Source organism: Periophthalmus magnuspinnatus, chromosome 9, assembly GCF_009829125.3.
Source record: "Periophthalmus magnuspinnatus isolate fPerMag1 chromosome 9, fPerMag1.2.pri, whole genome shotgun sequence".
NCBI lineage: Eukaryota > Metazoa > Chordata > Actinopteri > Gobiiformes > Gobiidae > Periophthalmus > Periophthalmus magnuspinnatus.
Window position 1 is genome coordinate 15,118,139 of NC_047134.1, and position 18,620 is coordinate 15,136,758.

The following is an 18,620-nucleotide window of genomic DNA, read 5'->3' on the forward strand; positions in this document are numbered from 1 at the left end:
TAATTCCATTTAATTTAAGCAATATATAGAATTGAATCAATTGTCAAATGTCACCAATTGCTGGATCACCCTGTAATTAGCATAAAAATAGCTTTGGTGACCACTACTGCCCCACTACATGTAGTTCCCTAAAGCACGAAGCACGGAGCACCTTCATTAGCTACTACAATAATGGCATTGATTTAATGACATTGTTGCGTTAATAGCTGAAAGTACAATGACCTTTGAGTTAAAGTTACAAGATCATTATAATTTAGTACAGTGTAACACAAGCAACACAAATTACACAATATCACACAAAAACAAGAGCCTCACACAGGCTGCATAATAAGAGGAATATAAGCACTAGTTTTGTAGTTGTCTTTATCCATCCCCCCAATAAATTTTTTGGGAAAGGAAAATCTGTCAACGTTATATGTAAAAGACAACAAATGTCTCAAGAGAAATGCTAGTAGCCGAAATAAAAATGGTGCCCAAGTTTTAGTAGGTTGGCCAAAAATAATTGGCTGTCAAGGACGGTGACAGCCCTGCTCTTTTCCACAGTTAGATCAGACAATAACACAAGGACACTGCATGAGTAAACAGAAGGACAAACAGGACTCTACCTTTGTTCAATTAAAGCAGGTCTGCAGAGTTCATATAGGTAGATCTGTCATATTTTGAAGTTCAATATATAAGTAAATATAGACAGTAAATGATAATATTGATATTATTAATAGTATTGATAATAATACAAATTTATACCACTGACAAGAGCAGATCTAAACCACAAAAAACTATTCAAAATGTACAATATTGCAAGAAAATCATGAACTGCAATAAATAAACAGCAGGAATTTAACACTTTAGTACATAGTTTTCATGTGTAATGAGTCACATAAGTTATTAATTCAACCTTATCTTCTATCTTCTTAATCTTATCAGTTAGCCTAAAAATTTCCCAACAGTGCAAAGATAATGTACACATGATAAATAGTGACCCTAAAAAAATGTTGTTCCAACGTTCATATATTGAAGTCGATGTAGTAATTATCATGACAGGCCTAGGTATAGGTCACTGCAAGACCAGCTAACTCTGATAAAACTAATAGAGAGATGGATTATACGTGACTACAGCATTCCCCCTGTAGGGTGACATATTCTGCCCCGGTATCATACGTGCTGTAATTGTCTTGGGTTCAAACAGTGTTTGGGTCATAACACTGTGGGGGTGCTGGAGGATGGGGTCTGCCTGATATAAAGCAGAAGTGCAGAAATTCTACTCTTATCCACACTTCTGCCTCTGAGCTCATCCCACAAACAAACACTGCCTTTACCACCACTCACACAATGACTTTTAGTGAGCAGCAGCTTTTTATTTCTGTATAAACTCTAGGGGACATTGAGGCATGAGACACTGCAGTTTGATGTTTGAAGTTCACAGTAAAGAACTAAAAAGTCTAAAAATGTAACGGACTAAAAATGTAATGGACTGATGCAGTAAAATGTTTTGAATGTATTCTGACAAACTGTCCTGACTTAAACATACCTACCTACATTACCTGTTGTGGTAATACAGCAACAAGACATCACGATCATCAAAATCCTCTTTAGTACACAAAGAGGTATAACTTCTTACAAATTCGTAGTCCAATAAACTCTATTCAAACCCTAAGCCAATCAGTTCATGCAGCAAAGGTATTTCACTGTTGTTTTGAGCTCACTCACCTTCCTGCAGGTACATGACAGCCTGGGAGTAGTTCTGTAGTGCGTGGTGTGTCCTTCCGAGGCTGCCGTAGGCTAGGGTTTTGGCTGCCAAATCATTAGTCTGAGCTGCCACACTTAGATGTTGTTCCTGGAACACCACAGCACGCTCATAGTTTCCTAGAGACTCGTATGTAAGCCCCAAATTGCCATAAGCCCGGGCTTGACGAGTCGGACTGCCTGCTTCCTCTGCTATCTCCAGGTCACTTTGGTGGCACTGTAGAGCCGTCTCATACTCTCCCATCGCCTGGTACACTGCTCCCAAACCACAGCTGGCATCTCCTTCCAGCAGCCGATCCTGGGTATCTCGTGCAATAGCAAGCTGTCGCTCAAGACAAGAGATGGCCTGCTCATAATTACCCAGTTGGCTGTGCAGTGCCCCTAGTTCACCATAAGCTTGAGCTTTGCCTCCACACTCTCCCAACTCATGAGCTACAACTAGTCTTTTCTCAAAGCAAACCAGTGACTGCTGCAGATTTCCCATGGCCCTGAAAGTAAAGTTGTGAAAGCAAAATTATTAATTAGGTAAGATGAGTCACAAAATAAAATCCTTACAATCTAGAAGCTGCCATTTTTCTTCATGATTATGTAGAGGTAATGATATTGTAATAACAATAAACAAATTGAGATCATAGCAACAGAGTAGTAATTTGTGTACTTGTTTACTAAACGCACTTCATTTTAAGGCATGTATAGTATAGTTATTAATGACATGGTGCTACAGACATTGTTTTATAGCACCTAAATAAAAGAATATACAGTAACAAATATACAGTACTGAGGTGACAATAATACATGGTAAATATAATTTTAGAGTACATAAATGAAACTCACCTGTGTCCATTGCCCAACCCCCTGTAGGCCTTTTCTTGGTCTTGCATTCTGTTTAGACTTTGAGCCACTGACAGGTATTGGTCATAGTACTTGATCGCTTCCTCAAAGTCTCCCAGTGCTTCATAACAATCCCCTAGATTTCCATAGGCTCTGCCTCGGTCCATGACTGCTTCGTTCCCACTTAACTGTTGTAATGTTGCCAGCTGTTGTTCCAAGTAACCAATGGCCTCTTCCATGACGCCTACATTCATTTTTGTAATACCCATATTCCCATAAACCTGAGCTTCCACCACAGGATCTTTGAGTCTTCGTCCTAGTTCCAGTTGCTCCTCGTAGCTCTTGAAAGCCATGGCATATTTCCCCAGAGCCATGTACACCGCTGCCAGGTGTCCGTGGGCCTTGCACTCGCCTGACACATCCCCCAGCTCCTGATATACCTCCAGCTCCTGGGTGTGGTAGCCGAGAGCTTTGTCGTACTTCTGAACCAGTCTGTAAGTCGCTCCCAGAGCAGCATATGCGCAGGCTTCCATCCTGCGCTCTTTGATCTGAAAGTAGATACAATATCAACACAGTGACTTTGTATTTGCTGCATGCATATGAGGGTTTTGCATAAATGAATACCTGGTGGGCTAAAGCAAGCTGCTGCTCATAAAACTGAATAGCTCCAACGATGTCTTTTTTGCAGACGAATATGTCTCCCAGGTTCCCCAGAGCTCTGAAACGAGCTTGTGCATTGTTAAGGGACTGAGCCAGAGACAGCAGGTATCTCTGACACTCTTCTGCTTTAGTGAAGTCTCCCAGGGCTTTAAATGCCAACCCCAGGTTACAATAAGCTTTGGCCTGACTCAGTTTGTCATGGAGATCTTTAGCCAGCGCTAGGTCCTGCTCGTAGTATTTGACAGCATCCTGGTAGTTGCCCAAACAATAATGAGCATAACCGAGATTGTGACAAACCTTCCCTTCACTTTCCATATCTTGGAGGTCAGGGGACAGACGGAGGTATTGTTCGTAGTATGGCACAGCTTGAGGGAATTCACCTCTGGAGCAGTGAAAGTTTCCTAAATTCCCAAGAGCTCGAGCTTCACTCTGGACATCTCGGAGCTCACGGGCGATGTTGAGGTGGTTTTGGTAATGTTGCAGGGCGCGGTCATGTGCTCCCAAGGCCTGGTAGGCTACAGCAAGGTTCCCGTGTGTAGACGCTTGTGATGCCCTGTCATTCACCTCCATGGAGATCTGCAACTCCTGTCGGTGGTAGCGCACAGCCTGATCAAACACTCCCAGTGCGTTGTAGGCATTTCCCATGTTCCCATAGGCTCGGCCCTGAGCGGCGTAGTCGTTTAACTCCTGGGCGATGGACAGGTGTGTTTTGTGTAGCTTCAGTGCAGTCTCATAGTCCCCCTTCATCTGGTGAATAATGCCTGTGGACAGAAGAGAAAAGAGACAGGAAGTTTAGAATCTTGCACAGGAAACTAGTAATTGAGTCAAATTCAAGCCCTTTAGACTTTAAAATTCCATCTCTGTGACATCTGTTCTCTGCTTACACACAATTACAGTCATTAACTTGTAGTACAATACACAGCTAATATAAATGCAAAATAGAAGATTTGCAGTAGTAATTGTTTCTTTATGAGGGAAACTGCCGTCTAAAAAGATTGGAGAGTGGAAAGAATGTTGACGGAAAGCTCAGAAATGAAATAAAGTGAGTATAGGAGACAATAAATAGCATAGAACCTGCAGCAGAAGCATTATATCTGATAAAATGCCTTCCTTTGAAAAATAATAGTTTTGCCTCACCAAGCAGCCATCCGCCAAACAAACACACACACACACACAGCCTCTATCAAACTGACAAATAAACTCAGAATAGAGATATTTCAGCATATCTTTTCTTTCCCTTGACGATTATGAAAGAATGAAACTATCTTTTGATTTTTCTTTCTCAGATGTCAAACAAAACCTTTCCTGATTTTCATATGCTAAGATGGCATTTTTAAAACATTTTAAAACTTTCCCATACCGCAACAACATGGCAACTTAAGGCTAACCAGAATGAAGCAGAGCAGCTGATGGCAGCGACTTGGAGCCAGAGTGGGAGCTGCAGCGATGGAGAGAATCTTGAGGCTTGTGGTTAGTTTGTTATGTTGCCGTAAAGATTAGTTACCACTGTGTGTTTTCCCATTGATTTTGTCCACAGTCCACCACAAAAAGGCCAGAACACAGTGTTTGTAAGAAAACACGGTGAACATAAGCACATATAATAGGACTTTCCCAATTAAAAACAGCCCTGTGTCAGAATTAATAGGAAATGTCAAGTCAGCAATATGGGCAATATGGTGAGTGGATTAGAAACAATATGTCTTCCTTTTCAGCACTTGGGGTAAGTTGATTTATGAAAGTAAACATTGCTCTGCCATGAGTAGAGGCGTGAAATATATAAAAACAACTGACAATAATGCAGTTGTTGTTTTGGAGATATGAGAATTTTAAATAATAGTATTGTCCCTAAAAGCAATTTAAAATACCTCTCCCAAACAAGTGATATTTATGCACTTTTTTGGTTATTTTAAAGTCCATGGACAATACTTCGATCTCAACATTTTCAAGTTTTATCACAATTTGCACAGACAGTCTTATTGTTATTCTCAATCCATGTGAATAATAGTGAATTACTCATTAGTGTTACGGCTAGGGTTACAGCATTGGCTAAACAATAAAACATAAGAGGAACAAAAACAAGTAACGCGTTTTGACTTATTTAGACAAAAAGATGGAAGCCAATAGAATATATTCCTCAAAGCACTATGACATTTTTGGAGTAATCTTTCAAACTTTACTGCTTAGTCAAACAGGAAGCAGGTTAAGATTCACAGCAGGCACAGAGAGAGGCAGGAAAAACACTGACAACCTCCACCACAAAGACACTCCCAAGGTTATGTTTTTCCCCATGGAGACTGATCTTAGCTAGGATATAATGCCTACTGATGTATTATCAGCAAACATGTTCTGTGCTGGAGGCTAAAAATGGATCTGGGGCTCAGCGATGGATGGAGGGGCAGGGGAAGGCGGCTGCACAGGCTGTATAGGACCGTGGTTCGGTGTGGCAGCCAAATTTGCCATAAGCCTTGGGCATTGCCTGAAGCTATATTGGCGGTACAATATTTTCCACTCCGCATATGGTAAGAGGATTAGGGAATGCCGGACAGTGACTAAAATCATACACACATACATACACATAAACACATAAACATCCCCATAAAAAGTTTGGGAGAACAGCAATTAGAGCCGCTTACAGGAGACATCAGGGACTAACAGAGATAATTAGAAATCGTGATGCTGAGTAAGAGGAGATATGATATGGTCCAAATGATTTAGTTTTACTGGAGTGAAAGCATCATCCATCTTAAGGCCTATCAGTCCCCCATAACCACGTATATTAAAGGCATGCCAGAGCTCTGTCACTTCTGATTACACAGCGAGTAGTACACACAGACACATAGCAGTCATGAGGGATGAGGGAGTGTTGTGCTCACAATGTGCATTCCTGTGTCATTAAAACAGAGCTATGATGGTCCAGGAATCTATCAGTCAAAATAGAAATGCAAGCAGTAACTTTACATGCAAAAATGAATCAGGTGATCAAATAAATAAGCTTGATTATTATTTACAAGATAACACTGTATAGAAGTAACACTGCACAGCTGCTTTGTTGGCCTCTAATCCAGAGATGGGATATAATCATCTTTCATGAGACTGAAGGGGCCCAGCATGGGGAGGAAGAAGAACTACTGTATTTACAAAGAGCAATAACTGGCTGCATAAACTCCTGCTTACAATACCACAACAATTTGATACAGAAATATGTCCAGAGCAGTTTACTGTACTTGGACAATTATAAGTGTGTCTTATGAATATTAACAAAGACTGTAGTAGTGGCAGGTAATATCTTTGCAATAGAGTCATATTAAAAAAAAATACATTCCTTGCTCAGGTGTAAACATTTTAATTTATTATAAGAACAGTATTTGCTAAAATTGTTGTCTTCTTTCAAATGACCAAAAAGTAATAGTAATAGTAAATAGTAAAAGTAATACAATATTTCTGTTCTGCCTCAGATTCCTACTCTGTCAAGTTATATATTTTCAGAAAGCTTGAACCATTTATTTTCAATATGTTAATAATACTATATGAAAACTGTTTATAAATTTATAACTACGCCTATACTCACAGGACATGTATACAACATTCAACAGTCAAGTAAACTATAACACATTCTGACAGAATTTTCTGGAACGTGGACTCAAATGGGAAAAGCAGCAATTGTATCAGATAGTTGCATGTACTGTACATTCCTTCAAAAGAGTCTTCTGGGATTGTGGTGCAGTGTTTTTATAAACATCAGCAAAAACTATTTGCAAATGGTTGTGGCTACACGTTATAAAGGGAGGGAAGAAACTTCAATTAGTAACCCTAAACATTACTAATTCATGCAATTTAAGGATGGGTTCATTATTCTGAATACTGTAGTACATGGAATCTTGCCCAGTTCTTCCACAGATTCTGTATTAAATATTGCTGACCAGAGGATAGGTTAGCCAATTAATGAATAATGAATGTAGCTGCAACACAATATCTTCATGTTTATAGGGCGGGTGGTTGCTAGCACCATTGGGCATTATAGTTGGATGTTAGAGCTCGGGTGCCTCAATACAACTGTTCCTGAGAGCCAAGTCAGCGTCTTCTGTAGCCGTGTTACATGCAACATTAACGGCATGTCGAGAGGGCATAATAAAAGTCCGCCTTTTCACTGTTTCTGCAACTTCTTACCATCCTACAGTCACATACTCATTGTTTTTTCCCTTTTATCACTTTAATCTCGTGCATCCTTCTGGTCTTTGTATATTGCAAGAAGGCGGCATTTTGTGAAGTCTGAAACAACATCCTGTTAGTTTGAGCCAGTATCGCATTTTTGGGGCTGGAGGGCACGGACGACGAAATAAACCAGAAGAATGCAAAACAACAAAACAACAACAACAATGGACCAATTACAGACTGATGCTTCCCAACCACCACTTCATCCTTTTGTTATCTTCATTATTCAGCTCTTCTTGCATCAGCTATTAAAGGTAATTAAGCGATTCATCAAGTCAGTTTCAATTACTGGGAGCTTGACAGCCGCAGATTACAATCAGTAGGGGTGAAAGGAGAGAGAGTGGAAGTGGGAACGATCAAAAAATAATGAAAAGAAACAAAATAGACAGTGGAGATATGTCACAGCGAGGGGTCAAAACTGGCTTCACAGGGTTGCGTCCATGATGGTCTGCCTTGTTCTTGTATTATAGAACGCATGGTAACTACTCATTTTAAGCGTATCCAAGACCAGCTGGAGGTTGGTGAGACGACATCATTACTTGAAGAAAGAGGATGTGGAGAATAATAATGTAAAGGACACATGAGGCTGTCGTCATGGTGATCAGACAGGAGACAATAAATATGGCGTCTGACATATAGTGCCCACTCCAGCTGAACCTTGCATGGAATATCATAAAGTTTTCTGGCTGAATTTATGGGCGCTTACATAAGGTGTGGGTACATGTAAAGCAAGCTGACCATTAGCCTAGTCAAAGGATAACTGTAATTTATTTCCAGTATATTAACCCCACTCATGCTCAACCACTTTTACACATTAGGTTAAATAATATTTCATCTGGGAGGAGATACTATGCCACTTAGATGTCCATTAAAATCTGGTTTACAACAGTCTTGATAGTGTCATAAGTCATTTGGTGCAGGGGTGGATAGCGTGGAAATGGTATTACTATAAATCAAGCAGTGTATTAAATGTATAAAGAAACCATATCCTTATGTTGAGCTGTTTTCATGGTTATATGACTCCACAAGGTTACCTTGATAATAATTTCATTTCATGGCAGAAGGATTTGTCGTAAAAGACTGGGTATTAAAGGCTTTGATTCTTACATTTTTGTTTCTATTCAAAAGATAAAGGTATGAATTTAATTTTCTCAGCCCCCATTTTGCTCCAGTCCAATTTTATTTTTTTTAAGATATGATTAAGTTGGGAAAATTTAAGAGCAGAAGGAGACCTGATAACTGGAGAAGACATTTTGCACAATTCAGTGGAGTTTTCTTTTGGTAGATATAATCAGCTTTCTTTCCTCTGAAATTAACACATTTTGGCCATGCCCTCAATTGACTTTAGTTACTATTTATACTATACATTCTAAATAACTGTATATAAACATAAGCATACCTTAGTTAGGTTTCTCTTTTCCACTCCGTAATGTGGCTTTTGAAAACTGCTATGCAACAATTTAAACTATGACAAAAAAATGTAGTAAAAGTAGAGTTATACCTCTACAGACCTGTGCTTTGTCGTTCTATTACAGTTTAACAGATGTGATCTAAAAACAGTAGGTACTGTATGAACCATTTGCACTATGAAATAAAAGCATACCCAGATTGGAGGAGGCTCGTCCCTCTGCGGCACGGTCTTTCAAACCCTCTGCAATAGAAAGCTGTTGTTCGTGGTACTGTTTGGCTCTCTCCAGGTCCTGCATACAGCGAGCCGCATGGCCCAGTCCTGCATAGGCTCTCATCTCGATGGACTTCTCCTCCAGCTCCTGTGCTAGCTCCAGCACATGTGTGTGGTAGGACATGGCCTTGTCAAAGTTCCTGTGGTAGTGATATGCACTGCCCAGGTTACTGTAGGCTCGGGCTTCCTCGCGTTTATTCTCCAGTGCTTTAGCTATGCCCAGGTGCTGCTCGTGGCACTGGACGGCGTTGTCAAAGTCTCCCATGGCAATGTAGACAGCTCCCATGTTCCCCAGTTCACGGGCCTCCGACAGCTGATCCTTGGACTGCTTGGCCAGCAGCACACACTGTTTATGACTGGCCAGGGCATTTGGATAGTCCCCGATGGCAGTGTATACATGTCCCAAACTGCTCAATGCCATAGAGGCAGCCTGTGGAGAAACAAAGTCAAACTTTAATACAAATTGGTGGCTCAGGGTTTCTATGTGTGTTTGTGTGGGTGTATATATATATATATATATATATATATATATATATATATATATATATATATATATATATATATATATATATACCTCCACTTCATTACTGTGTGCATAATTATAGATATCCCACCCACATTCAAATACCCATGCATACACTAATACTGTACATAGAATGAAAGGAAAGGGTTGAAATTTCCCAAATCTCTCCAGAGGCTTAAACCATTCAGAGACCAAACAACCAACAAAAGCAGATTCCATTTTGCCTGTGCAAAGCAGGCAGGGGGGTATGTGTGAATCAGATCAGCACAGCAGCAGGCCTGTTTAAAGCCGTCAGATTGCCCACTGAAATCGCGCTGCATGGCATGCCACCACTAACAGAACAAAGACACTGCTAATCAGGAGAGAGACACAGAGGGTTTTAACTGCACCACTGAGCTGTGGGGGGGCTACATGCTCACTAAATTATCTTAATAAAATCACAAGACATAAGCTTTACCTGCTATATATATACAGTTTTATATTGTAAATAACATAAGTAGACTCTAAGTAAAGTTAAACACTGCACCGAAGATATGACATTCAGTACAGGCTTATTAACTGTTTATTCAGGAGGTAAACAGCTGGGAGTGGGGTCAGCCATCTTTTTGCAAACAGATGTTCAATTAATCAAGCAGAACCAACTAATAAAGGGCCTCTTCTGCAGGGCTGAGTGTGCACGCTCCGGACAGGGAGGGGGCTGGACACGGGCCAGTCCAGAGGACACACACTGACAGTTAAGGCCACTTCCTGCTTTGTCCTAAAGAGATGCTTGTTCAATGAAAACCTGAGCAATCTATCAGAGCTAAAGTTAAATGCACCTATAGAAACAGTGTATTTCCCCTGTAAGCAAGAGCTATTTTTACTCTGCTCTTATACCAAATAATAGAAATATTGAAACTCTGCTGGAAAGCAAAGTGCATTGTTCAGAAAAATCAATAGAAGAGAAAATAAATGTACTCATACATTCATAACACATTTTAGTTGGCTATACCTGTCTTTCTATATTTTTTGGTTGAAAACTAAAGCATGGAACCAATTACTTGCTGACATAAGAACTTTCAAGAGTTTCACAAAGACTCAACAAGAAATTATGCCAGCCTAGGCGGGCAATTACCTCTGTCACAACTGTTACTGTTTCATGTGTTCCGATAGCCTATGTAGGACTCCTCACTTACATGCGCCTTTTGAAGTTTGGCTCTATCGCTGACTGAGATTTCTCCTTTTCAGAGGCGCAAAAACTAAGCATTCCTCATTTTGGTTTTGTAGAATTCAGAAAGGAGCCACCACCACAATATTCCTGGAGAGGAGCTGTTCTTGTGATCAGTGTCCCTCTAAAGTCGGTCTGCAGTGCTGCATTTTCCTCTCAGATGGAAGTGCAGATATGCAGATAATGAGCAGGCAGACTCAGCACTCACACAGGAGGCACTGTCTTTGGCTAAAAGCCACTGGAACCTGATATCCCTCCTATTTTCCCTTATTTGGTTTATCTCTCATTCCACTAGTTCTCTCCCAGTTGGTACACTCTGTTTTTACAGAAACTAACCCTCCAGCAGATGTTTGCTGGTTTGATTAATCCAAATGTTGTCCTTTATAAACTGTTGATAAACCACAGGCTCTTATCAGCAAACACATTTTTCACCGAAGGTCTCATAATGAAAGGTAAACTAGATTGTGTTGAGAGAGGACAGAGAGAAGGCGGGTAGCAGGGGACATGCTAATCACAAATGCCTGGCTCACATAACATGATTCCATTTCTCTTGACAAGGACACTGGTTAAGAATTCCTCCCTGAGTCTCCTCTGTCACTCCCCTCTACTAATATGTTTATAGTGTGCAGTGCATTAGAGAAATGGCTGCCTTTATAACACATGGTGGAGGTAATGCATTGTTCTTAGCATAATTAGCCCCTTATGTCATGCTGCAGAGGTGCTCTTGTTGGCGAGTCACGATGGAATGTGACTGCTGTTGGCTCAGAGCAGCTTGTGTGTGTTTTATCTCTGGCAAAATGTTTAACTGTGCAGAGATTTGGGCTTACACCTGGCCCAATGTGTCTGTTACAGTAACACAGTACAGAGATAGGGTGCCATAATGCTGTTGGGGGAGGAGCAAATGTGTGTGTGTGTGTGTGTGTGTGTCTGTGTGCATGTCCTGCTTGAGGGCAGCCCTGCTCTGCTACAGTAAAGTGCAGCTGATAGGATTATTCTGCAGACAGGGCAAACACAACATGTTTGATTCCATTATCGCACGGGTGGCAACAAGCTTCTTTGACCACAGCAATGCAGGTGTCTGGCTATTAACCAAAAAGCATAAGATCAAGGCAGAGGCTGAGATAAAAACAAATAAACCGCATATTACTCACCTTTAACACATTCCAAGGATCCTAATTAAAAGAATGTTTCACTTTTAGGGTTCAAAGTGGACGTTTCATGTCACACAACTCTTAACAACAATAAGCAGGCAAACAGCACACCAGTGTTACTCACAAGTTTGCAAATGATTAAATGTTTTTAAGTGTATAATTTTACACAGATGTCTCATTTTGAAGATGTGCTTACAATATATCCTGCGAGCCAGCACCAGATAAGCGAACGAAAATGGATGGATGAATGGGCTTACAATATATCTGTACTAGCAGTTTTTTACTCTACTACAGGCGTGACATTTGGGGTTTAGATTTTACTCTACTAGCACATGCAGTACACATAATTTCAGTGTATTCAAGCCATATTTATACACACATACACACACAAACAGCTGTCTAATTAAAAGTGGGAGCAGAGGGAAGGTGAGAGGACCATGCACCAGTGTTTCCTTTAACAAGCTGGGCTCTCAGCAACAGGAGCTGGCTGCCACACTCGTGCACATGGAAAGGATTGGGGAGCAGTGAGGTGGGGGCGGGGGTGGAGGGGGCTAAGATAAAAGGCTACAGGAGAGATTGTGTTTGAAGGATGAGAGAGAAGAACGGTGGAGACATCCCCTGGGCGACGCCGTCTTCTGATCTGAATTCACCTGCAGAGATGCATTTTGACAAAAAAGGAAACATCTCAACTGTAATAAACTCCAAAGTAGAGCAGGCCGGCTGGAAGACCATTTGAGTTCTATAGCTGTACCCTTCAGAAAAACCCATGGATGTTTATGTGTGAATAAACTGTCCATGTGAAGGTGGAGGCTGGGGGTTATTCATATATGATAATGTATTCCGCTGGTTATATGGCTGGATGTATTTCTTGGTGTTTGCTCATAGATATGGATCCTCAGGGAGCGACCATTAGATCAGCCAAATGACTGCATCTCTGCCATATCAAAACCTTCTGGTTTTTTTAAGCAGCCAAATGCTGTGCTCTGCCGAGCGCAGCCAGGTACAGCTGGGCCTGATTGGTCTCTTTACATGTGGACGTGCACACATGAGCTGCAGCACACATCATTAAACAGACTGCACCAGGGCCACAGCACACGGGACAAGCAGGCTCACCTCTCTCAGACAAATTTGATTAGGTACCTTTTACTATTACATTAACAGATAGTAATATAATACTACTTTCTATTTTCCCCAGGTAATTTAACCAAGGATACTCTAATTCATCAAAGGGTTACTTTTATGTTATTGGTTCATCTGATGTGGCATCGGCATCAGTGTTAAGACCACCCCTAAAAGATGGAGCGTTTCAAAACATGACCTATCTCAATTGCTTATGGTCAAACTCTTCTACATAAGCAGTAGATTAGGGCAGTTTTAACATTTAACATCAAATGGCCTTAGAATATTGGCGAGGATTGATGACATTACTTCACCGAAATCCAGAAATAAAATAGTGGTCATTGGTAATTTTGTACTTAAGGGTTCCAACTTGAATGTGTTTGCAGCATCAGATATTTTTAAGTTTTTAACTCATTGTTAATCAATCACCTGGGCTAACCTGATCTATTACCAATGATGAGATACAAGAGGAGCCACTTGTTTGGGCATGACCTGTGTGACCTCCAGCTGTTAGATAAATGACGCTAAAGGGCCTGGAGCCTGATAATTCCTTTAGCCTTCACAGGACATGCTCACAAAGGATTGATTGTCACTAAAGGTCGATGTTCGGGTAAGGGCACTCGTGACAGCTCCTCTCCTGTCCGTCTGTCTGCCACACTCACACAAACATATACTCAAAGCGTAACATTTAAAAAACTCAAAAACAAGACTTATATGTCAGTTAGTAAACTAATACAGTTTGAGCACTCTCGTTGTGAGCACAGAAGGCATTTTTGTCTGACTTGTGGGCAGTCTGAGCAGTGGAGCCAGCCAAATAGTGGACAATTTGTGGTTTGCGCAGACATCCAGTATACATTTACTCACAAATCTTTACATACAAACACAGCAAATGTTTTCCAGATCTCTGTGGCTTGAGAAAATGTTCTGTGAGGACATATTTTAGTTTTGACAGTGTATGGGAGGTAATTGTATTCATTTTTTTCCTTTTTATTTATTCAGTTCAGTCCCATATGAATGAGCCCTTAACTATAGTATGTTGGAGAAATCAAAAGTAAAAAAGAGCCATGGCGAGTGCCTCTTCTCACACCATCTCCTGTGACAGGATGTCAGCATTGTTCAAATGCAAAAACAAGCATCCTGGCTTTTGATAGAAACACATGAATGTGAAGACTGCCAGAGAGGACACTGAAGAGGAGGCACACAGGGAAAGGGCACTGCCAATGAATCTTAATGTGGCTGAAATCAGAGAATAGCCTTGAAGGGCTTCACAGGGCTGCTTGTGCTCAAGTCAAATCTCCACAGGCAAAGCTGTGTGATGCCTAGTGCAGGGAATCTATTCTACAGAGACCTTGTGGTGACAGACGGGGAAATCACAGTGTGTTTGAAAGTCATTCCAGGAGGTTTGAGGTAAACATCAAGGTTTGCCACTTTGCATGGCCTCAAGCTACAGATCAGCCAGCAGGGGGCATAAAGCTGAAAACTCTTTCTATTAACAGTGCTAATGCGCAAATGAATATCATAAATGCCAGAACACACCTGACTCCAAGACAAAGAGTAAAAAGGCCAGGGGCAGAACAGTACAGTACACAGGAGGCAAAAATATCACACAAGTTTAGACAAGGGGATTCACTGTCTGATGACAACTTTATCATTTAAGTCTATCCATTTGAAGATAATTAGGGAATGCAACTCCCCACTGGTTTATGAACACTGCTCTAAATCTGGCATAGCTTACAGGCCCACTCACTGAGAGGCTTCAGCAGGAAGCCCGCACTGGTCCAAGGACGCTCAGTCCAGGGTTATCCAAGGACGTTGGGACGGACCAGAAATGGGAGGCACTGCTGGTGTCAGCCTGCAGCTGAACAAATCAGAGCAGACATTAGCCATTTTCACACACCACCACCGGACAGAGTGCGGAGAATCCTAGCAGGATCGTGTCCTGACTATTTCATTCACACATAGCAGGCTGTTGGGCTTATTAGATATAGGCTACACCTCGTGCCTGCAGATTCACAAGAGAGCTGTGTAAAGCAGATGATTAAAAAAGTTCCATCATTTGGGGAAATTGCATCAAATAAAAGTGAATATATATATATATATATTCACTTTTATTTGATGCAATTTCCCATCATATATATATATATATATATATATATATATATATATATATATATATATATATATATATATATATATATATATATATATATATATATATATATATATATATATATATATATATATATATATATATTATTAGGACAATGGTCACAATTTTCAAGTTTATTAAACAGGCTAAACAGATATAAATATCAATAAATAAATAAATAATGTGTCATGCTTTCTCTCAAATGCCTGGTCATTTGTCACACCATTATGGCTCACTGGATTTCACCACTGGCTGCATCAGCTCCAAGGCGTTCGTCTGTCCACTTGTTGGTCAGGAGTTGCCTTTGTGTTTCTGTACAAGTGCCTTGCGTTAACATGCCTGCTGAGCCGATTAGCCCAGCTGGTGCACACCATGGTTAAACATCCGTATAATGTCTAGAGAGGACAAGGTTGGTGCATGCATTCACAGAAATGGGCCGCCAGGATAATGTGTGGCATTTTGTGGCTTTATAGAAGCGCAGGGGGTGCAATGTGGGGTAATACTGGAGAGGACAGCGCAGGTGGTAAAGAAAAGATGGGATAATGCAGGTGAAGCTCAGAAAACCAGATCAATTTATGTCTGCCATGTTGTGGTCCAAAGCCACCAATCCAGGAGCTCAAGACTAGCATCCACTTGTCTAGACATTTTATTTAAGTCTAAACTCACACATTATTTCTTAATTCCTTCACAAAAACATAATAAAATAAGAAGTCCTCGGTGTGGTGCTTATTCCCTCTGGATTGTATACATCATATTAAAGTAAAATGTTTTACAGAAAAGGCTTAAGCGCTGAGAGCACCAGGAAGAACCTTTTACCCCAATCCAGCTCAGAAGCCATTTAAATCCTTTCCTCCCTGTGTGATTTCATTCCCCAAATGTAATTACAAGCCTGGTGCGGACAGCAGTGGCCCGAGCCTCAACACCACTTGTGTGTGGATCAAAGCCCATCCCTCCACAGCACCTTGTGCACCTCACTGCTCCAGAGCCTGGGCTCCTGTACACTTCCTAAATGCCTTCAGCACCACTGGCCCCTTTGCTTCAGCCACAGGCAGTCACAACTGGTTTTACTGATAAAAGACTCAAGTGATTCTCACTGCTGGGCTGCACTATCACATCCATAAACACATTATTCATGTACAAATTCATACAGTGACTATGTACACGGACGGCCTCCCACTGTGACAAAGATTAGGGCAGTAGGACTGTCAGCCACCTCAGAGCAGCCATGATGCAAACTGCATCCAGGAACATTCCAACATTCCTCTCTCTGACCATGCAGAACACGTGTGCCTCCTGGGGAGAGCGGGCTGTGTTCTTAATCTGAATATTCAGTTCATCTGTGAGGCCTTCTCTTATTTATAATTGCCCTCAAGCTTTACACACACTAAATGCTGCTAATATCAATTATTGTCTTTCAGGAGCTTTGTAACACGTTGTTAATAGTCAGCACACTTAAGAAGATGGTAAAGATCAGCATGAAACTAAAGTGAGATAAAACATGCTTAGTGGAGGAACAATTACATTTTTATCCATAATTAATGTAGTAATTTCAATAGTACAGTGATGGTTGTTACATGAGTTGGTAGCATGGTTTGTTCACTGTGCTTTCTACACCCAAAATAATTTACCCAAGTCATTTTTCACCTTTTTTAACCTTTGTAATAATGTCACTTTTACTTGATCTTGGTTTCTTCTTTTCATGATTCTACAATAGCAAAATGTGTGTGGCATGTGTGGCATTCGTGACAAATCTTAATGATCTCTCTCATGTCACTGAAATTGTCAGTTTCCATTTGATGACAGACCGATGACAAGTGTAGAAAAGACTCAGCTTCAGGATTAACTAGAAAACAGCAGGGTAATGGTTGCTCTTCAGACATGTTTTCAGGTAGATACAGCTCAGTGCACCCTCCCTGACTGACACTGACGGTAAATAGTTGCTGCTGGAGGCTTTGATTTTTATCTTTGCCCGTCGGCTGGATAGAAGCCAGAGTGAAAAGGGTGATTGGGCTTTTGTTACAGCGCTTCAGCCACAAATTGAGTTGGCATCTAAACCCGAGCCTCCACGAGATGCATGTTCACTTATTGCTGCTTCCTGCTTCGATAAGTGGGCAAAACAAACGCACAAAACAGTTGCATTAGGAAACACAAGAAAAAGGTACTTAGTGAAGAGAGAGAGTGGAAAATAAGGATAATGCATTCTTTCATATCCCCTGGGACTTACTGGAATTTAGAGGGGAGAGAGTTTTTTGGTTCGGTTCAGGTAATGCAATTTGAGCTTCACAGCGCGTTCCTAAACAGTGTAAACAACTGTAGTGGACAATGAAGAGGAAGTTTGTATGCAGTGTAGCACCCAAGTGCCAGCAGATTCTGAGGGGACACATAAGCACCGATCGAAATGTACTAGAGCAGTCAACAGTCACAGCAATAGGAAAATCAGCATTGTTGCGGCAAACAAAGTGGCTTTCTGATTGACCTCTTAACACAGGATTGATGGAGCAATCACTGGCCACTTTTGCAGTAGCACGAAGTGACAGGATGCAGGCTTGGTGGCTGTAATGTAGGCATAACAGCAGCCTCACAATGAAAAGGGAGGATGCCAACAAGTAAAAAATGAAAGGAGGATATGCAGAACTGTGCCAGTGTCAACAACCATTACGTGACTCATATACATCTGCTGCCACAGGATCCAGCTTTGAATAATGTAGTGACCAATGGGCTGTGCAGCTGATGGTCACTGTCTACCACATTATTTTTACACAGAGGACTAGTTGGTCTATGATTTATAACTACTACAATACAAGTACCTTTTTAGTAGCGCCTTGACAAACTAGACTAGACAGGTCTACCCCAGGATCATACTGACCATATCCAATTAACTCCACTATCCATGACTGTGTTTAACAAGGCATAACCAGGATTATACCAGAACTAGTGTTGTCACAGAAACTTAATTTCATTTTTAGACAAGTTGACACATAGATCAAGATCAGTTTTTTTTTGTTTTTTTTTTTATTATCGAAACTTTTCAATTAATTTAAATGATTATCTAGGTTTGATCATAGTTTAGCAGTCAATTTGTTTCAATTTGTACCTAACCGCCGCAAAGTCAATCACGATAACAAAATTTAAAGTGTGATAAATTGGTGATTACTATACTATACCCACTTAGTATTCAATATTAAGTCAGTAAAGTATTTATCGTGACAGGCCTACCTATGGTCCCTGTATCCCAGATTGAGAATCACTGGCCAATACAGTTAAAATATGTTAATCACAGATCTTGAAATATATTCGGATTTTGGTTTTCTCTCAAATCAACATGTATACACTGCTGGTATGTG

The 18,620-nt window shown here is 40.8% G+C and overlaps 1 protein-coding gene across 2 annotated transcripts in view; it reads right to left on the minus strand.

The window, feature by feature from the left end:
* Positions 1–18,620, minus strand: part of LOC117375857 (tetratricopeptide repeat protein 28-like) — a 127,432-nt gene that overhangs the window by 19,427 nt on the left and 89,385 nt on the right. For both annotated transcript variants that reach the window (XM_055224048.1, XM_033972211.2), the window contains 4 exons: positions 9,050–9,557; positions 3,199–3,995; positions 2,578–3,122; positions 1,708–2,231 (listed from right to left, as the gene is read on the minus strand). In XM_055224048.1, coding sequence (XP_055080023.1) covers positions 1,708–2,231; positions 2,578–3,122; positions 3,199–3,995; positions 9,050–9,557 — 2,374 coding nt within the window. The remainder of the gene's footprint in view (positions 1–1,707; positions 2,232–2,577; positions 3,123–3,198; positions 3,996–9,049; positions 9,558–18,620) is intronic.